This window comes from Leuciscus leuciscus (assembly GCF_965113295.1).
Source record: "Leuciscus leuciscus genome assembly, chromosome: 2".
Classification (NCBI taxonomy): Eukaryota; Metazoa; Chordata; class Actinopteri; order Cypriniformes; family Leuciscidae; genus Leuciscus; species Leuciscus leuciscus.
In genome coordinates, this window is record NC_138726.1 from 25736113 (window position 1) to 25757548 (window position 21436).

The 21436-nt window shown below is 39.8% G+C and overlaps 1 protein-coding gene across 5 annotated transcripts in view; it reads right to left on the reverse strand.

The window, feature by feature from the left end:
- tcf12 (transcription factor 12) overlaps nucleotides 1–21436 on the reverse strand; it is a 112536-nt gene that overhangs the window by 26261 nt on the left and 64839 nt on the right. For all 5 annotated transcript variants that reach the window (XM_082161872.1, XM_082161870.1, XM_082161869.1 and 2 more), the window contains 3 exons: nucleotides 21366–21427; nucleotides 12677–12809; nucleotides 12356–12408 (listed from right to left, as the gene is read on the reverse strand). In XM_082161872.1, the coding sequence (XP_082017998.1) occupies nucleotides 12356–12408; nucleotides 12677–12809; nucleotides 21366–21427 (248 nt within the window). The remainder of the gene's footprint in view (nucleotides 1–12355; nucleotides 12409–12676; nucleotides 12810–21365; nucleotides 21428–21436) is intronic.

Consider the following 21436-nt stretch of genomic DNA (forward strand, 5'->3'; position numbering starts at 1 on the left):
CTCTGAGCTCAATCTGCAAACAGGAAAGTCAAACCTCAACAGACAGACTCTCTTCCTTAATCACTCCCAGACTCCCACTTGTTATTATTGTGAGCCCGTCTCAGCGCTCAGCAAAGCGGACGCTCAGAGCTGACGGTGAGACACAAGCTCAGCATCAGTCACACACAACTTGCCAACACCAAATAATCTTCCAAAATAAGTGCTTTTTTATCAAGAAAATAGAGACTTGCTGATGTGACAGTTTGTCACTAAAACATTTATATTTCAGATACTCAGTCTATTTTTTAAACTCTCTATAGCAGTTAAAATCAGGGTAACAACTCACACTTCTTAAACAGCAAATGAAAGTAAATGTTGACCTAGCTCAGACTGAGGTAATGGAAACACAGTCACACACACACATACACGGGCAAAGCCGAGAGCAACGAGACCCTCAACTCAGTTTCAACACACTGAACTGACACGGCTCACCACTCCATTAAACCCGACAGCCCACCGTGCACATGAAAAACATGTTTACTTGCTCACATTTCCTCTAGGGAGAGAAGGCACTCACCGATTTTCCGTTGTAGTAATACATGCTGCCCATTCCAGGCACGGGGTAGGCGCAATACATGATAAAAGCCTCAGAGATGCTGGGAAAGACGTGGAGCCAGATACAGAGGATCTCTTTTCACCAACCCGCTCAGTGCACATACATCCACTCGCTGCACAAGGGACTAATTCCTTCAGTGCTGGCCCCCTACACATGGATCTACTCACAGACAACTTATGCAAAGCAGGACCGTACCAACTCAGCCGGCAGAGAGGGGGAAGGGCTTATGGGAAGAGGAGGAGGAGGAGGACAACGGACCAATACCCAGAGCTCGGCTCCCCTAAAGCCTCATAAGTGCTGAGGCTAAGAGAGGAGGGGGAGATGGAGGATAAAGAGCGAGGGAGGGCCAGAAAACAAATGAGTAAGTGGATTGACTTGTACTTTAAAAAAAGAGACAGAAAGGAAATTAGAATGGTGGATTTTTCGTGCGAATAAGGGCCGAGCAAAACACTGAAATGACTAGTTATGTTCATTTACCTGTTGATTCTTGTCTGTTCTTTTACAGAAAATGAAATAAAAAAACTAAACTGATATACTTTAGAGGTGCACACAAACACAGAAACAGAAACACACACTGGTTTAAATCCCTAGCTGATTAATCTTTTGTTTAGTGATTATTGTTTTTATTTTATGGAGGGGGTAGGATTGAGGATATGGAGAGGATTTCCACACTACATCAATAATCTTGTAAATGAAAAAAAAAAAGACGTTTTAGGGATAACCGTTTAATATAATATAATATATAAATATATATATTAATACTTAATACCATAAAAAGTGACAGTCCTGAAAAATGTATAACGGTTTCCACATATATTAAGCAGCACTGTTTTCTACTTTGATAATAATAAGAAATTCAGCTTTGCCATCACAGGAATAAATTGCATTTGAGTAGATAAGTTACAATAAATTGTAATAATATTTCAAAATATTACTGTATTTTCAATCAAATAAATGCAGCATTGGAGCATACGTGACTTTCACACAAAAAATCTTAATGACACCATACTTTTCAACAGTAAGTTTTATCTTATTCATCATAATATATTATATACTGATATTAATGTATGCTTTTGAGTTTCACGCCACGCACTTGTTTGCCCTTAACCAAGTCTGGTGCTGAAAGTTGCGACCTGTGGCTGTTGTTTTAATAGTCCCCCACAGTGGCGTGACAGCAAACACAGAGAGCTGTTGAACACATCCAACAGCTGCAGAGGGGCCGAGCCTGACGTCAAGACCCGAGAGCAATGACGCTCCATTTCCTCAGACGTCCCCTCCTCTCGCTCGCATTGTACCCAGCGCTCCCCTTCACGGGCCTCTTGCCCATAGACCAAGGCGGCGGTAGGGTACACAACCCAAATGACAGGCGCACTGGGGGTGGAAGAAGAAAATGAGGGGAAGGAAGGGAAATGCAAGGGTGGAAGTGGAAGGGAGGCAAAAGCAAAAGGCTGGACACAGTCATTGAGAATGAATGGACAGGGGTGCAAAAATAGACGGGGAGGCCAAGGTCGTCCACGTGCTGTGAACACGCTGACCTGTACTGGCATCGGTCTCTTTAAAGCCCACTCCACCACGGGCCCTTTCATGTCTGTCACTGCAGGCTTCCCAGTCCAAACACCATCCTCCATCGGACCATCCACAACATTATTGTTATGGAAAGATGAAAGCCTTCCCAGAAAACGATACTTTATTATGCTTTCCCCTCTAATTCTATTATTATTTATTCTCTTTTCTTCTCTGAGTGAGACTCTTTTAAATGTGTGCAAGGTGGTTGAGATCGACAGGCTGTTACCACTTTAAACCTGGAGCCGTTTCAATTCGATTCTTTAGGAGAGAGACGGCCATGATGGAGGAATGCTTGAAGGCTCCATAAAACAAATCCAGATAAAGAATGCACTGCTGGGAGGTAAAGATCACGGAAAAAATAATGAAAGAGACAAATGAAAAGGGACAGAAATGAAATCACAAATCACGGACACATGTCCGGAGAGTTCACAACGCATGTTTGCTTTGTTCTCACAAGATTTCCACACAGCTGCCACACATAACTTCATTATGGTCATCACCACTGTGAATATAACCAATCACGGGTGAGTTTCGTTGGACATTTACTTGAACATGGTTGGTCACGTTTAGTTACTAAGGCAAAGCGACTTTTGCCTTAACCAGCCAGAAGCGCAACAGGATGTCTTTGTCAGCCCTTATTTCAGTTTATATATAAATGTAAAAATAATACATATATATATATATATATATATATATATATATATAAACATTTTCATTATTTGTACATTTATTTGTTAAAAAAACCTACTTTAATCAATTAATTCAAGATAAACACTATCAAAAATACAGTATAAACAGCAACACTGTAAAATACTTACAATTTTAAATAACTGTTTTTCTATTTTAATATATTTTAAAATGTAATTTATTCCTATGATGGCAAAGCTGAATTTTCAGCATCTTTACTCCAGTCTTCAGTCTCACATGATCCTTCAGAAATCATTCTAATATGCTGATTTGATGCTCAAGAAACATTTCTTATTATTATCAATGTTGAAAACAGTTGTGCAGTTTAACAATGAAACCACAATACAATGTAAATGTCTTTACTGTCACTTTTGACCAATTTAATGCATCCATGCTGAGTAAAAGTATTAATTTCTTTCAGAAAAAAAAATCACGAAACAGTAGTGTATGTATTTTTCACTTGAAAATAATACAAAAATACTGATGAAACACACTTAAGAATATTTCTGCAGTATTTTTCTTTTAGGAAGGGCATAAAACTTACTGCTGGAAACTTAATGTATTACACTGATCTGTCAAGTCGCACCTGGTTGGGACATTGTTGAGCCAACCCAGTTCTTCAACACACTGTAGACGCAGGAGGTCTGGGATTCACCTGCACTGATTGTGTGGGATTACGGAGTTTAAATGTAATAGGTGCTGCAGACAGCCTGTCCCACTAATAAATCTGTAAACTAGACACTTCCACATCAACATCCCCACACACATCCCACGCCTGCAAATTAGAAACATGCAGAAAGCTCATCTCAGCCCATACAAGCTAATTTAACATCTTTGTGTTTCTATAAGGCCATTCATCACAACACATTAGGAGGAAAATATCTCTCCATGGGTCTCGTGGGCTTATGAGCATTCGGTTATGTGCTTGTAATGATTAATGTTTCCCTGCCTGAGGATAGCGCCTAGACAAAACACGCAAAAAAACGGCATAAACATTATATATGGAATAACACCAGTATTTAGCGAGCATCTCCTCCAGACATGATAAATCCACCAAGGCCCTTTCATCAAGGTTCAGGAGAGAGATTCAGGTTTAGAAGCCTTTTTGCATGTCTGGGCCACACACTAGTTGAGCAACAGGTCTTCATCCAATTACGATGTGCGTGACATCAATCGACAAGAAAGCGGCTCACCCACTTACCTGGCTTGCACCAACAGCCACAGCCCACAGTGAACACCTTCTCTACATGTGACATCTGCTGTCTACTGACCTACAACCAGCGTGTCTGGGGCTCACGTGCCGGCTTCACTCCAGCCAGGTAAATCACGGCAGTGCGGCTCAGATTAGCTGTGCTTTACACATCACATCTTAAGATAATCAGCTCTGACTGTTGACAGAGCACACTCTTAAAGGGACCACGGCTGCAAAATACAAACAAAATCTATTTAAGGATATCTGAAATCTGAATGCGCGTCGAACATATTCCTATGCGGTGTTCTTGCACTCTAACTGGAGTTGAAAGGCACACATGTATCTGCTGTTTGTGCTCTTCATGTTTAAGGGCTCTGAAGTCTGAGGAAACTTTCAGCAGCCCAAACAGATAAAGAGACTCGTTCCCTCGTCCTAAACTGATAAAGAGGTGGGCACGTCTCTGTTCAGCATCAGACACAAACCAGGAGCATCTATCTAATCACTTATCTGATGAGCTCATATCCTTTCAGACACACAAACACACACACACACACACACACACACACACACACACACACACACACACACACACACACACACACACACACACACACACACACACAACACACACACACACACGTTTACCAACCTATTTAAATGACATACTGTAGACAACTACTCTTTATTTATATGACTACAATTATGACTAATTTTGACAAAAGTCGATACTAAAATTAAGGTAATGATAGCAAAATATAAAAATTGCATGTATTTATGAGGTATACAGTAAATGCAATTTAAGTTAATGTATAAAATAATAAAATAAAATACAAATATTGTATCTGTGCTAAACATGCAATGCTAATGCACCCTATTGAACTGATGCTGTCATTATTAATCAAACATTTAATAATCAAACATAAATTTTTAAACTGATCAATCAAATAATAATCGAATCAAATAATATTGACGAGAAAAAATAAATCATTTATCATTTATTTGTCCATCATTTTATTAAAAGCTTTTTATTAAAGGCTTCCCTGGATAATTATTAGCAAAATAACTGAATGCTATAAGCCATTTGTTTTTTTTAATTTTTAAGATAAAAGTTATCAAACATATTATGTTCAATAGCATATTAGTTTTTGCTGTGGTACTGAAATTGTGAAATTGTTATTGTGACATTTCACTACTCAAATATTGTTATCGTGAAAACCCGTCTCCAAACACAATCCTCTATAAGATTTTTTTGGGGGGAATTTGTCTGGTTAAAAATGATTTCATTTTTTACAAATATTTATTTTATTCCTTTTTATCTGAGGACTACCAAAAGAGAGCTTTCAGATGCAGTTAATTTCTTCCAGTCAATTTTGTTCCTAAAGTACAGCTTACTAAACACAGACACAAAACATGAACACACACACACACACACACACACACACACACACACACACACACACACACACACACACACACACACACACACACACACACACACACACACACACACACACACACACACACACACACACTGACCCAGTGCACTGCCCTCTGGTGGCAGGATTATGGCCTGATGACCCAGAGGACAAACCTCAGACAGCCACATGGTTACAAGTGGGACATAATGAGCCTAAATATAAGATAAGTTTGGGAGGAAGTAGAATGTCTGAAGATCAAGAGAGCTATTAAAAGCCACAGGATTGTGTGGGTCTGATACCGTCTGATTGTATGGGTCATGTGAGAATACAGAATGACCCAGAATGAGAGCACAAGACTGTAAGCTCAGAGATCTCAAACCAAATATACATTTTAATCAATACATCTATCTGTAGAATATGCTCTTTAAAACAGAGATGTGAGACCATAAAAACCCAGCGCTGAGGAAACACAAAAGAAAAAGAGAACAGAGATTTTCTCCAGAACAAAGAGCAGTGGCCACATGAAAGACCTACATCAAACTGTACTGTTATTCTTTACAGGGCTTTAGTGGGCCTTTTATCCCAAGGCATGTCCAACTACACAGGGTCTTCACTGCCAGGTTGAGGTTGTGACCTTGCATTAGAGGCAGGGGGTTCAAAGAGAGTAGGGGAAAAAAGGAGATGGAAACAACCCAAAAGAACCACAAACTAAAAGCTCACTGTGGCATCGGTGACCTGCTTTAGCTTGCATGGCCTGTAGATGGCTGTCTAGTCAAAAATGCATGATGCATCTTCTGAATGGAGAAGCTCTAGTCAAGATGACATCCTCCAAGCTTTGGGCGCTAGTCTCGTGTCCTTGTCGGCACAGTGGATCATAACCGTCTTCTCACTTCTCTCCTGGTGCTCGTTTCCTCGCTAAGTGCAACTTCTGCCCGAGCGAGGGTGCCTGAGCGATCTGTCAAGAGCAAATGACAATCTTTTTTGTCATTCACAGCCAGTGTTCTCGCATGCAAAAGGCCCCGAAGGAAGGCGAATGCTCCCTGCTGCTTTCTCTCCTTGCCTCTCTCTCTCTCCTCCGATCATCTCTTCTGGGCTGAACATCGGCGCCCCGGTGCAGCCATTGTCACATCAAACAGTCGTGCCTGTGACAAGGGTGTTTAAAAAAAGCCTGGCTATTTACACACATAGGCTGCAGCTCCAGGCTCTTAGCCAAGTATAAATCTCCCACAAGACGTAGTTACTCGCCCAAAGTCATAGGGCCATCCATGACTCTTTTCTTTCTTTTTCTCCCGCAGTACAAGAACGGCTGTCAGGAGGGCTGGGGTCCTTCAGCAGGTGCCCACACAGCTGCCTGAAAGCATCGCTGCTCTGCTGCGCCAAACACACATGCAGAACACGCGTCTGCCACGCTCTTAGCTGCGAGCCGAGCACCCCACCTTCATCTGTGAGCAGAGATTCCTGAAAACACCACCAGCCAATAAAACAACTAGTTAACAAGGCATCATGTGGTAAAACTGCTAAGAATCGCATCCACAGGGGACCGTCTAGGGGTTGAACGATTAATTGAAATAAAATCGAAAGACAAAATCGAAAGACAAATTTTCTGTACTAAAATAACTAAAACTAAATAAACTAAAACTATATAGACATTTAAAAAAAAGACAAAAATTACTAAAAATTACAAAACACAACAATAATTAGCTAAAATGAAAAGAATTTATAAAAATATAATCTAATTCAAAATATTAAGAAAAACTATAATAGCATTTCAATGATACTAAAATAACACTGACGTACGCTGCACATTTTACAGTGAAGCGTGGCTATACGTAAACAGCTCATGATAACAGTGTTTTTAGTGTCCTAGAGTGGCTTGGTTCACAGTAAATGCTGATCCACACAAACTGCATCTGCTCTGAGTTTGGGTCGCTTATAACATGAATTTGGGAACGTGACGTATGCCACCCATTTCACTACATTGGTAATGATGAGAAGCATTTATAAACGTAGTCAACAAAGGAGAAGATTTAAAGGACAAGTTTGGTATTTTACACTTAAAGCCCTGTTTTCAGATCGTTTCTGATGCTTTCCAACAGGTTTTATCGTAGTTTTTCATCCAATACAAGTCAATGGAGTTGGACAAAAACTATGATAAAACCTGTTGGAAAGCATCTTTTGCAGCGATTTTTGTGTGAGCATATCAGTGAACACCGCTGACCACTCGGTGAGTTTCACGTCTTTGTAAACAAAAGTTTAATGCGTTTTAGGAAGGATTATTCCAGTGCACCTATGCAACCATTGTGGAGGTGGGGGGGGGTGCTGCCACAGAAACCTAAAATTCTCGGGCCAGCAGCATTTGTCCAAATTTCAATCTTAACCGTTCTATTTCATCAGAAACAATCTGAAAACAGGGCTTTAAGTGTAAAATACCGAACTTGTCCTTTAAGGTCTCCCTGCAGTTATCCGCCAAAATAAAAGTTTCATGGTTTAACATATAAAAAAAAAAAAAAAATTGAGATGAAAATATTAGGATTGTGTATTTTTTTTTATTGTGCAGTAAAATAAAATTATTCATTTTATTAAATGCTTGATTTTTTTATTTTACAATGAAATATTATTATTATAATAGTAATGTATGTAATGATAATCATAACAATTATTATTATTATATAAATCACAATATGATTTTTTTAGGCCAAATCTTATTTTAAACCCATTTAAACTCATTTTTTAAGCAACAAAATAAAAAATGCAGACCTATTTATGTCTAATCTCCAAGTGTTTAAAGGGATAGTTCACTTTGAAATTAATTTTTGGTATGTTTTAGCTTTGTGTGAGAAAACGAACAGTATTTATATCGTTTTTATCACTTATACACAGCCATGTCCAAGTGATCTGATCTGACGTGTGCGCAGACTGGTGCATAGACATATACACACTAGATGTCGCCTTGTCTACGGCAGTTCATTGGAACGAATGTCTTTAAGGCGACATCTAGTGTATATATCTATGCACCAGTCTGCGTACACGTCAGATCAGATCACTTGGACGTGGCTGTGTATAAGTGGTAAAAACGATATAAATACTGTTCGTTTTCTCACACAAACCGCTCGTTTCGTGTCTTAGGCCATCAATGTGTACTTACGATGGGGAATTGTTTAATTTGGACGACGGGGAATTGTTTTAATTTGGACTCTGTGCTTGTGTTTTGAGGTGGTGACCATAGACCTGCATTTTATGACTGACAGACAAGAACGGTTTGACCTAAAAATATCAAAATTGAAACTACTGCGGAAAAAAAGACACCTACATCTTGGATGCCCTTGAGGTAAGCTAAAACATACCAAAAATTAATTTCAAAGTGAACTATCCCTTTAAAGACTGTATAATAAACATCCGCTATCTTTCTTTAAACCATTTCCTGCAGTTCAAGGGTTAACAAGGTTTCCCTCAAGTACACAAATCAAACACGGTTATAAATATTTGTACGTCCTCAATCTGCTGCCATGTCTTCTTCTATGTTTTTCCATAAATATTTACAATCCATACATAAACTAGGCCGATCCATCAGTCGTGTTGCGTTTAAAAAAAAAGAAAAAAAGATGAGCTGGTAAGAGGTAAATAGTTAAAGTATTTTTAGGTGAGTTGGGGGTTGTATTCCCTGCAGAGGGTCTGATGATGGGAAGCATTGTGTTCATTTTGTTTATCAAGCAGCTCTACAGGCCTCTAGTGGGGCTCGTCTGCTTACACAAGCAAAAGCTTTCAGAGGCATCTGCAGCTGCAAGCCCACTGTACAGGTACCCTGCACACACACACACACACACACACACACACACACACACACACACACACACACACAGCTGCCCCAGCAACCCTACGTGGCTCTGCAGGTGCACCTGTGCCGCCGTGGCTACCAGAGCCCACATTTACAACTTTGGTTTTACGACTAGCCCTTCAACATCTCTCGACCAATGATGACTATTGTCACCAAAAGCACTACACTAAGCGGGTTAGATTTACATGAAAAAGTCAAGTGGCTGTGTTATATCTACAATAACTGGGTTTCTATCCATTTTAGTAGGGTATTGCATAAAAGCACATGAAAATCACAATAAACTCCATCATGCGGATCAAAAAATTCACTTACATTACTACTACTACTATTCGCTGTCTTTTTCAAGCCCAAAGTACACTCTGGTTGTTACACACACTTCAGAGGATGTGTACAGTGCCTGTGACACACATTTTATCATCAGAATAGAATGTGCATATTGTACGAATGCATCTACAATTTTTTTAACCGCCTGTACTCAGTACGCACCTGCGCCTTGAATTTTTCTGCACAAATTAGTTTGTCCACAAGGTAACAACACTGCCCTGCCCCATTGTTTTACAGTCGAAAAAGAAAATGATAAAACGGAACAATAACTATAACAAACTACTGGAGATTCAACAACATAGGTGCTTGTGTGAGGGGATTCGTTTTTCGGATTCGGACGAGTTTTTATCGTTTATAACTTCTGGAGAGAAATAGCGCAGACACTAGACAAGTATGAAACTTTCTATTGAGCGTGTGTTTGTGAACGCTATCAAATGGATTATTGAAAGGTTTTGCATTCGGCTTTACTCGTATGCTAAGCCCTCGGGTCAAAACTGAAGAGCACTTTGGCCACAAATTACTAATAAAGTTTTAATCCAGTTTATAAAACTCCTGACCAAATAAAAAAAAAGTCTAATGAAAAAAAATTGTTTTTTCTATGTGCTCTAAATCCATTACATTTAGTGCCTGTTTACACCTGGTTTTAAGATCAGTTTTGGTCGATTAGGTCACAAGTAGAGGAGGAAGACACCCGTTTACATCTGGTGTTTTAGTCCATCTCTTTTGTCCATTTTCAAACATTTCTGTCCTGATTTCTTTGAGGGGAGGGTCTAAGGGTGGATAAATGTACGGGCTTTTTCAGATCTTTCGATCTAATGGACAAAATAAGCTTGTGCAATTTACATATGAACGCAACCGGAGACGATGGAAAAATACGAAGCATCAGCTTTCGTTATTGCTCTGATAGTTGCAAGATCAAGCAAATGCTGTGAGTGCATGTTAGAGGAATGGCGAGAGAACATTGTGCTTGGTACGTTGTTTTTCGTCTTCAAACTTAAATTTGGATCTTCAGCCAACAAAGTTTAAATCCCATCTGGCTAGCGCACTTCCCATAATGTTAACGCATTAAGTCGGAGAGAAGGCATCCTTTTGTGGCTATACTACGATAGCAATCCGGTCGAATGCATTTTTGACTACTTCTTGAAGTGGTCGAAAGTGGAAAAGCTCAAAACATTTTAGACCCCGTTTCCACCTGTATTTAGCGTCGTCCACTTGTGATCCGATTGGCCAAAATGCAACTTACTGTAATACCAGGTGTTTAGGCCATAGAGGTTTCCACAGTAATTATAATTTACATTTCTGTTTTGCGTCAATTCCCCAAAAAGTGACGTTTTGTTCTCTTGAACACATGAGATGGAAAAGCTGCAAATTCGTGAAAATTCACAAATTATTTTTGCGATATTCAGATACAAGAGTACTGACATACAGGTTCATCTGCTGTGAGTGTGATTTTGAAGAGAATCCAGCCTTTTCTTACAAGAGCAGATTTCTATATTCCCGGTGCTCTTCCCTGCGCTGAATTGAGCTGCTTCGAGTTATGAGTCACACAAGTGCACCTGCGGCCATGTGTTAAGTAGTGACAAATAAAAGCCCTATGTCCATTTACACAACAAAGAGATGTACCCCACGAGGCCACCAATCTTTCCTCAACCCCCTTACCACCCCACCTCTCCATCTTTTTCTGTCTTCCCTCGTTTTTTCCTCTGGCATTAGTAGCTAAAAGTATCTTGCTCCCCATTACCCCCCCCCCCCCCCCCCGAGTCTCGTATCAACTGGAGCGACTCTGTTCCAGACAAGCAACGATTCAAACACAAATTTAAAGACAAAAGTGCGTTGCGCGACTTCTTATTCATGCCTCGTGGAAGAGTCGCGCTTGATTTCTCGCCTGCGTTGCGTGCGATTATTGAGAGCTCACGAAGACTAATCCTGCTGCCACGCGGCCCTCAAAGGCCTCGTTTTGTTCTGCGGGAGGAATCCGAATCCTGTTGTATTAACGTGAGGGGATCTCTGTGCTAAAGCTGCTGCATCTGGGGATGCATTCATTGCAGCCAGCACTGTGGTTTGAGGGCAAATCTAAAAGGAGGCTTTCACTATCTGCCCTCCGTTTTCCCACAATGACTGTTCGAATGTGCGATTTATGCATATAGAAAGGGTGGGAGGGAGTTGGGCGACCGGGGGTCACAGGCGGAGTCAAGCTGAGCTCCACACTTCCTCCGAATCCTAATGTCTGGTGCTCCACCGGGATTATCGCCCATGGAAATTTACCACCAATTCCACGTTATTAATCTCTGTCTGTCCTCCTGTTCTGGCTACATAATGACTAATTAAACATCAAAAGAGCTGTGGCGGGGATGCGGCATGACAGCTCATGTCCCTGAGCCCTTGTTCCCGCGGGAGAGGGGAGGAGAGGGAGGCGAGCGCTGACGGGGCGGCCTCACAAATCAATCAACCATCGTTACCGTGCACCTACACTCGCCGTGCTCCAAACGGTGGATTCGCAAATACAACAGAGCTGATTTGTGAGGCAGGTTTAGCCTCCCGTGTACATGCGCTTGACATGCGCACAGGTTCACTGTGCCACCATGTCAGAGGACGGCTTTGATAAGATGAAATTCAAAAATGAGTTTGCCACCGTACCAACGGCTTTCATTAAATGCCTCTGTTGGTGTCTGTTTGTGCGCTAGCATCTATTTTTAAAGCAAAGCGATGGCAGGAAGATGAAATGATGCTGTACTCACAGATGTAGGCAGGCCAGGAGGGGGCTTGCGCACTTTCTTTGTTTGCACAGGATCTGTGGAGAGGATACAAAAACAACTTTGAGACATTTGAGGGGGGAAAAGAATAAACAAGCATGAGGAGGCACTCAGTCAGATGTCTTTTTGATTACAGGTTTACAAATACAAATATGAGAGCATTGGTGTGGCAGAAATCGAGGAATTCTTAAATTCAGCATAATAAAAAATTATATTTCCATTATTGTCTGTTAGTGTTTATTATAAAAACATAATAATGACGCTTTAGTCATGCTTTTTCATTGAGGGCATTAGACAGGCACTGACCCAGTGAAGCCGAGTCCTGAAGGGAGCGTCTTCGTGGATTGGAGCCAGTAAAAGAGTAGAACGGAGTGGGCGACTTCCCAGAGGTGGTGACAGGCCCTGGGCTCGCCAGACCCATGTCCGACCTCAGACTGGGCTGTAGAGACAAAAGAAGACAGTTCAGGGCTGAAAGCCAACAGTAAATACACTAATGTAAATGAACAAAAAAGTCAATGTGTGCGTGCAAAACATAAACACTTTTAAATATAAAAAACAAACAAACAGTAATCAACTCTTTCCAATGGGAGGGAAGCATTGTCTCAAAAATGATGGAAATTTACCAATGTTAAAATTCTGTCAATACAGAAAAGATCATTATTTTCACATGAATGACAACCTATAAATAGCCAATATTAAAATTCTATACTATTTTGTCAAATAAGCTGAATAAAATAGCAAAAACTAAAATAATGTGCAGTATAAAAAAATATATATTTTAGCTATATACAAACATACATACACACACACGCACGCATATATACATGTACACACTGTATATAAATCATGGTTCTACATTTTATTTATATATCCAGTTGTCTTCTGTGCGATTTTAGTTTGTCTTGTGTGAAGTGGTGCAGTATAGTAGTCAACAACCGCTCTAATGCATGCTGGGTCTCCCAGTACGAGTCCTGTTACCTGATTCCTTCTATTCTCCGTCACGCTTTCATCCCCTCCACACACTGCTCTTTAACTCAGCAGACGATTAGGCTAATTGGGCTTTTTCTCTAATTGGCCTCTTAACCCAGTTTTCTGGGATGAGCAACAAGAGTGGATGTTGGTCAAGGGTGCGATAGCCTCCGGGAAAACCATTTATAAACCTGAAGCCTACGCTAATCTCCCGGTCATCAGAGGCGGGTTTTGGGGCCACTGTCTCTGCTCTCTCCTCACGTAATTGGCTGTCGGTCCACAGGCTAGTGGCCCTGTCGACTTCATGGGCTCTATACCGGGTGTTTTGTCAAGTTAAGCCGGCACAGTTTTTTTACAGGGTAGCTGACAGTTCCTGAGATCAGACAGATGGTTTAATGAGGCTTGAGCCGGCCACTATCGTATACCCCCCCCCTCCCCTGTTGGATCTCTCATCCTTCACTCTCCTGGGTCCGCTGCTCCTTTAAGTGAGGATGTGTCCCTGGCTGTGTGTGGATATGCCCTGGGGCCGTGATCAGGCCTGATCAATAGCAGTTCACCGTGAGCAGAAGGGGAGGGAATCACTAGGTCAGACTGATTGGATCGATTTCTCCTTGGACTTCACTGAGCTGCTGGCACTCTCACATCAATAACTGCACAATTGTGTTCAGTAAAGAGAGGAAAAAGGAGAAAAACTCTCAGGTTGTTTCTTTTTCTGTAACGAGGTCTGATTGTGTCCTTCTGTGAAGCAAAACCTCATTCATGGGCCACACAATATCTGAAATGATCATACATATTTTAATCTGTGATGCTTTTTTTCTTTTTAAATTTGACGGTACAAAAGTCCCCATAATAAAGAAGGCTTGTACGTAGCATTTTTGTAATTCAGTAATATTTTTCATTACAAATTATAAACAGTGTAGGGTCAAGGGCTTTTAGTTATGCTGCCCCTCATTTGTGGAACTCCCTTCCCCAGGACATTCGTAACAGCGTCAGTCTTGACACTTTTAAATCTCGTCTTAAAACTCTTTATATAAACAGGCTTATTTATGATTGCACATTGAGCAATATCTTATTCTTCAGTGTCTAATGTATATTATAATATGGTTTGTCTATTGTTGTCATATTGATGTTTTTAGGAAGATTTGTAAGGTGACCTTGAGTGTTGTGTTCTTGTGTAAGGTGCCTATAAATAAAATGTATATATAGTGGTGGACCGTCAGGGCCACCAAGGCCTTCTCTGCTGGCCTAAACACTATCAGAATCATTGACTTGTGCTTTAATATATTTTTTCCATTAATGTGTATTAAATTATTCCCAATAGTACATTCTCTTAATTCCATAGCTTTTCTCTTGGTTGTGCTGCTTCCAGTAGTGTATATTTATGTTAGAGCTTTTATCCAATCATATTTCAGCCATCATGTGTTGCCAGGGTCAAAGAAATCTGCCTTGAGGCCTTCAGAATTAATAGTGCGGGCGCCTGTAGCTTAAAATGAATGGTAATGAAACTGTTGCTTTAACCAATCAAATAATCAGTCAGATTTAATCAGCCAATCAGATTTCGATTTGACTGCACCGGGGCCATCTAGCAGGCGTACAATAACATCGGCATTTTCACATCCTTTGATTGGATGGTCAGAGCGTGAACTATTACTGGTAGTCAGAGCTAGCAAACCGCATCTATAGCGAACTGCATAAACTAAAATATATCCCTGTAGATTTAATAGTTTTTCAACCCACAAATGAATGTTTCTCTCCCTCCTTGACCCCCAGCAGTTTCAAACCTACCGGGGAAAAAATCCAGCTTAACGCAGAGTCACGGAACACTATTCGATCTGTCCCGGGTAAAAACAGAATTAACTGACTGTAATGTATGCCGTCTGATTTTGAAGGCAAAAGTCAAAAACTCATTGTTGGAACTGAAACGCACAGATAACCTGTACAAACAGAGTAATTGAAGTCTTCTTGAGGAAAGAAATAAGGATGGATTTTGTGTAAAAATAATCAGTAGTTTTGATGAGTATAATGCTTATTTTAGTCCTCGTTTTTTCCGTGCTGAATATGATTTTCTTCTTAATTTTTCTTGTAAATTTATGATCGAAGCTTTTTTTTTTCAAACATTCATACTTTTGTAACGTCTGAAGAACGACAGACAAGGGAGGCTTCATTTCTGAACTTTTTAATCGGAACGCAAAACAACATGAATTCACCAGCCTAACTTACTCGTTTCTCTCTTTCGAACTCACCGCATTAACCCTATAACTGCCGGTGCACAATAAAACAGCAATTTCACAATTATAAAGAGTCTGTGCGCTATTAAAAGCGTATTAAGAGGTGGATTAATTCAGGTACGACACCACTGAAGGCCTGTGTGAAATGCATTGCCCGTCACTGATATAGATATATTAACACTGATATATCATATTAATCGTTTGTGTGATTTTAGTTTGTATTATTTTTTATTTAGAATTACTTAAGTCGTTTTAAATATTATTTTAGGTTTTTATAAATTGAAAACAACAAACAGTGCACTTATTTTTTATTGGTCAGATCACTCTGTTTTGTATAGTTCTTAAAAATGAACACATTGTACACAGGAAATTTAACCGGTATCAAAGTCGGATAGAAGTCATAATCAAAGCCCTGGTCGTGGCTACAGAAGAAAGCAAAAATAGCTGCTACTCCTTAAATTTAGCCTATTAAAACAAGGGCCATCAGATCGTGTGAAAATCAGGTTGGCTTCTCCTTTACTGCAGGAGGAATGAGGGGGGACACGAGCTCTCCAAAGTGACAGGCTGTCAGGGAGGTGGCATCATTGACATTGACATGGCAAAACAGACTGACTAGTGTTGCCTTTGTTCAATGATATGAAATCCTCACAGCAATATTATCTTCTTAGTTTTTAGCCGCAATGCAAAAACAAGACGGGGGAAGCGCTGGGGTCAGATGAAAGAGCGATAGAATACTAATTTACTACTCGGGAGAGAGTGACTTTAAGGGGGATTTACTGTGGTTTATTATAGTGATGTGAAATTAGTTGAATCCTATTTAAAGATTACATTCAGAGAACTGGTGGTTCCATGAAACGAAAGGGGATTAGAGAGATCTTTGTTAAATTGAATATAGAATGAATGAGAAATGTGCATTTTCTGAAGAAAAATGCCAGGCCGTTGCTACATAAAAAAAAAAAAACGTAGTAATTTTCTGGTTTCTAGATAGGTCTCGGGTCTATGAGATATTTTTTCATCTGCCAAGTCTGATTGCTTAGAAAAGTAATAATACACCTCTCGTCAACAAACCACATAATTTGAGGTATCATTCATGTCCATTTTGGGATGAGTTACACATCAACGTTTAATACTTACGATTTGGACTGTGTTCAAATCCCTAATACTAAGTATGAGCGATATACTGACAAAAGCCCTGTTCACCTCCCGCCAGGGTATAAGTGTTTGTATGAACATGGCCGTGTGTTAGCGGGTGAGAGGAAAAAAACTGCCCACCACGGTTTAGCCTTTAAAACAAGTACTCAGCTTACATGACAGTCTGGTCAATCTTGCGGATACTGAGAAGTAGTGTTCATTATAAGAGCACTTGACAGAATCACAGGGGCTTCTGAGCCCGCTCACATCTGAACAATCATCTTCCTGAGTGAAATGTCAGGCAGATTGGTGGAGATAATAGCAGTCATCTGTCAACCGCATCCTGCCGCAACAATCAGAATAATCCTCCACACAGGGGACGGGCGCAGAGCTTACCTACAGCCATCGTGCCGCTGAACGCAGATCTCTACCGCTCACTTCTTATCGCTTCACTATTTTCACATTTCTCATGTTTGGATCATGGCATTTCCTGCTGCAAGGTTAAAGATGGCAACAGTAGTGCAGAGATATTGCAAAGCAAAGGCAAGCAAAGAATGAATCAAATTGATTATTTTAGGATGTATAATGTAAAAAACTGTTTAATGGTCAATAAAGCTTCTTTTTCCTAAGAAGAGATGCATACATTTGTATGAAGTGGGAAAAAGCATATTCCCTAGGACTACACTGGTCACGCAGTCCGGTTTTGATTCACCAAAAAGAATTGGCTTGTAATTAGTCAATCACTAAAAAAATTGTAATTTCTTCAAGAATCAAACTACACTGTTTTTAAAAATTAAAACTCTATGATTGTATACTTTACAGCTAAACACAAAACTTGATATTTTGAATAATATTGATAACCAAATAGATAAACCAATAAATGATGACAGAATTTTAGTATTTGGGTGAACTATTCCTTTTAGAGTCATTTGTTCGGGTATCTTGGTAGCACTGAATGGTTTTGATTCACTAAAAAACTGGTTCATAAGAGTCATTTGTTCGGGAAAAAAGCGACACGGTTTGAGCTGTATGTTTATGATATACTACAACAACAAAAAACGACTCGTAAAAGTCATTCGTTCGAAAATTGAACTACATAGGTTGCATTGTATGGTTTTGATTTACTAAAAAAAGCTGGTTCACATTTGTTTGGGAATCTGACTACGATATTCATAATGTATGTTTGTATTTAATAAGAAGAGAAACTGGTTCTTAAGAGTCACTTGTTTTGAAATCTACACTGGTTGTCATGTACGTTGTGCTGTAGATTAAGTATTAGTGTTGCGAAGCCACTGTATACTATTGCAAAAAAACACTGTCCGAATATGTTGTATGGTGTTTGGTCCACATCAGTGCAATAATGCACGTGCGAGAATTGTTAATGGTTCTAAACAAGCTTTTCTCGCTTCCCGAGCCAATGTGAAATCCACAGTTTTTTCAAAGAATTACTTGATGTAAAAGAAAGCAGCCAATGAGATGCTTGGCAGGCAGAGATACAGGGGCCACAGCTGGCTGAGACAGTTTGAATATTTAACTCAATAAAAGGTGTACAGTTCCACATCAGGTTCAAATGATGCAATAATACCTTGCTGAGGGAGAGGTTTAGCCTGCAAATGATGACAAACCTCATAAAAAGACAGGCTGTTTGCTTTTGTGAAAATCCTGTAACCGCTTCCCATCACTGCCAAACACTTGATAGATTACTACTGCAGATATTTCCATTCTTGGCACTCGCTGAACAAATAGGGCCTTTTATTAGGTTCCACAATGTGCATTGCTCAATTTTCGAAGCAGACTGGGTTATTAGGCGCCCGATTCGCGTATTAAAAACACTGCTTCTCCGATAATCTCTGCACCTGATAGTCATCTGTTTATATGCGCGCGGCAGACGCGATGGCCGTATTAACACGAGGGGTGCAGAATATTAATGCAGCCACCCTGCAGCCCGCATTCTTCCCACATTCGCTCAGGAACCGAACGGCTTTTTCACTCTTCCTGTTTTTCTTCGGCGACTAGACAAACTGAGTCTCTGCCAGGCTCTGATCTGTGCAGCTGCAGGCCAGCATAAATTCCCCAGTTCCCACACAAAATGTCTGAACTGGCATTCCCTTTCAGAAAGCTCTTTTATGAATGAGCGAACGCGCCAGAGAGCCAGCCGTGTTTTCATTCGTTCTGACTAGCGCTATTCACTGCTCGCAAAAAGCACGGTGCTTTAAAAGGTGTGCTTGTGTGTTTCTCTTCTCCTGAGGTGGACGCAGCGCTCAGAGGCCGAGGTTATTAAAGGGTCGTTCGGGTCGAGGGCTGCGCTGACCTCACACTTAAGCTGGAGAGGTAGTCTTCCTCTAATATCCTATTTTAGCCATGGCATTAATTCTAATCTAAGCCAAGACCCTGCATGCTAACTAAATCCTTCTGTTAATGACCATACACTGTAAAAAATGACTAATTTTAACTGTAAAAGACTGCTACGTTAAAAACTGTAATAGATCTAATCTGACATTTAATGTAATTTTACATTAAAATGTTACATTCTGATTTTCTCATAATTCCCTGTGTGACACTTCAAATTTGATGGTTTTCCATTTTAATTATAATGTTTTTTCTTAGATTTTGTTATTAGTTATGTAGATTTTATGTTATATCTTTTCCAACGTCTGGCTAAACATCGTCAGTTGTTGCCTGATGCATTTGAGTTTACAGACGGTATGTGATGTAAATAGCGACTGCGTTATGGATTTTTTATTTGTGTTTACGTCGCTCAAATTGCGCGCTTGGGCAGATACCGAGAAACTGATAGCCAGGCAACAGACAAGTGACCAATCCTGAGTGGCGACGTCACTCAACCGTGCTGAGACTTCCAGGCCGAGAACGGGTTGTAATCGTGCCGTGCAGAACCAAGCTCAAGTGGAAATATAACTGGAAGCATTCCTGACCATTCTTAGGACTATTCGGCCCGATGGTGAAAAAAACGGCTAATGTTTATTGCATTATTTTAGTGTTGTGATTTACCATGATGGTGTTTTGTACTTGTGTGCACCTTCTATTTATTAGTATTTCCCTCAGATTGTAGAAAAAGCTCATTGCGATGAACTTTGAATCCTCATGTGACTTTCTCTTAACCCAGTCTTATTGTGGTGGTTGTCAGTACAGTGTTTACAAAAAGAAAAGAAAAAATTTTTAGTAGCAGTATAGCCTTGCTAATTCAGCAGAAAAGGGCTGTTGGATTTTCCTGTTTAAAATGTTTTTTGTTTTTTTTTATGTGTGAAAAATAAGGTTGTTCTGTAAATATATTTACATTTTTACTAAATTACTCGGCAACCACAGCTGCCAAAAAATGTTCTATAAATACGACAGGATTTATTTTTTTCCAGTGTAAGTATAGCACTAATACGCAACACAATCTATCGAAGATTGCACTAGCATGGAAAAGAGTTTATTTCTTGGTTTCCCAGTAGTCATTACAACAGGTTGGAGAGGGGGGCGAACAAAATATAATCAGAGCAAAAGCGCAAGCCACAGACGATGTAGAGGTAAAAAAGGGTGGGGGGGTCTTCAAGTATATTCTCTCTGACTGACTGACGTCAACCGTGTCAGAGAGAATGAACGGGCAGGAGAGAGGGAGAGCGGGAGCGGGGTGGTGTGCTCACACAATCCTGTCTTTGTTTGGAACATCTGTGTGGCTGAGGGAGGAGAGCAGGGCTGGGCACTGTGACCCTGCTTTAATGGAAGTGCTGAAAGTCATGTTTCTGTGTGCTGAAGGCATGCTCCCTACACACAACACATTCATAAACTCTCCCTCTAAATCACAGAGCTGAGTCATATTAAAAGCTATTAAAAAGCATTCAGATTAAAAGCATCCAGACTCCACAAAACACTCTTTCAACATTGTCTGATGTGAAAAACTGACCAGAAACTATAAAACATGGTTCCCGTATCTTTAGACCAATGGATTTCTCAGAATCTTTGATGACTTTTCCCAGTTATTTGAGATTAGTAGATGATTTTTGGTACCGCTTTATACTTTTTTGTTAACATGCATTAGGTATCGCAAATTTAATACAATAACTAATACTTGTTTAAACTAAATTTATATAAATTTTTACAAATGTATTAGTATACACCACTGTTCAAAAGTTCAAAAGTGACAGTAAAAGCATTATCATGTGACAAAATATTTCTATTTCGAATAAATGCTGTTCTAAATGCTGTCTTTTGTATCCTGAATTTTTTTTATCACGGTTTAAAAAATATTAAGCAGTCTGTTTTCAACATTGATAAATAAGAAATGATATTTCAGCAGCAAATCAGCATATTAGAATGATTTCTGAAGGATCATGTGACACTGAAGACTGGAGTAATGATGCTGAAAATTCAGCTTTGCCATCACAGGAATATATTACATTTTAAAATATATTATTACAAATATATTATAAGATATATTTTACATTTTAATAGTATTTCACAACATTTTTACTGTATTTTATTATCTAAATATAGCCTTAAGATCTTAAGATTCACAACCAATTAGCCATGTGTTGGAGTATTTGGCATGTTCACTTTCAGCACTTTGGTAGTTGTGATGAATCAGGGTCTAAGTGAGAAACCTGCAAGATTCACACAAAAGCAAAAACTACATAAAACATGTTAATAAAAGTTGTGGTTGTTACCTGGCATCCAGAGACGCCTGGCTCTCTCCCATAGCCAGAGAATGGAGGCCTCTCAGACTTGCCTATGGATA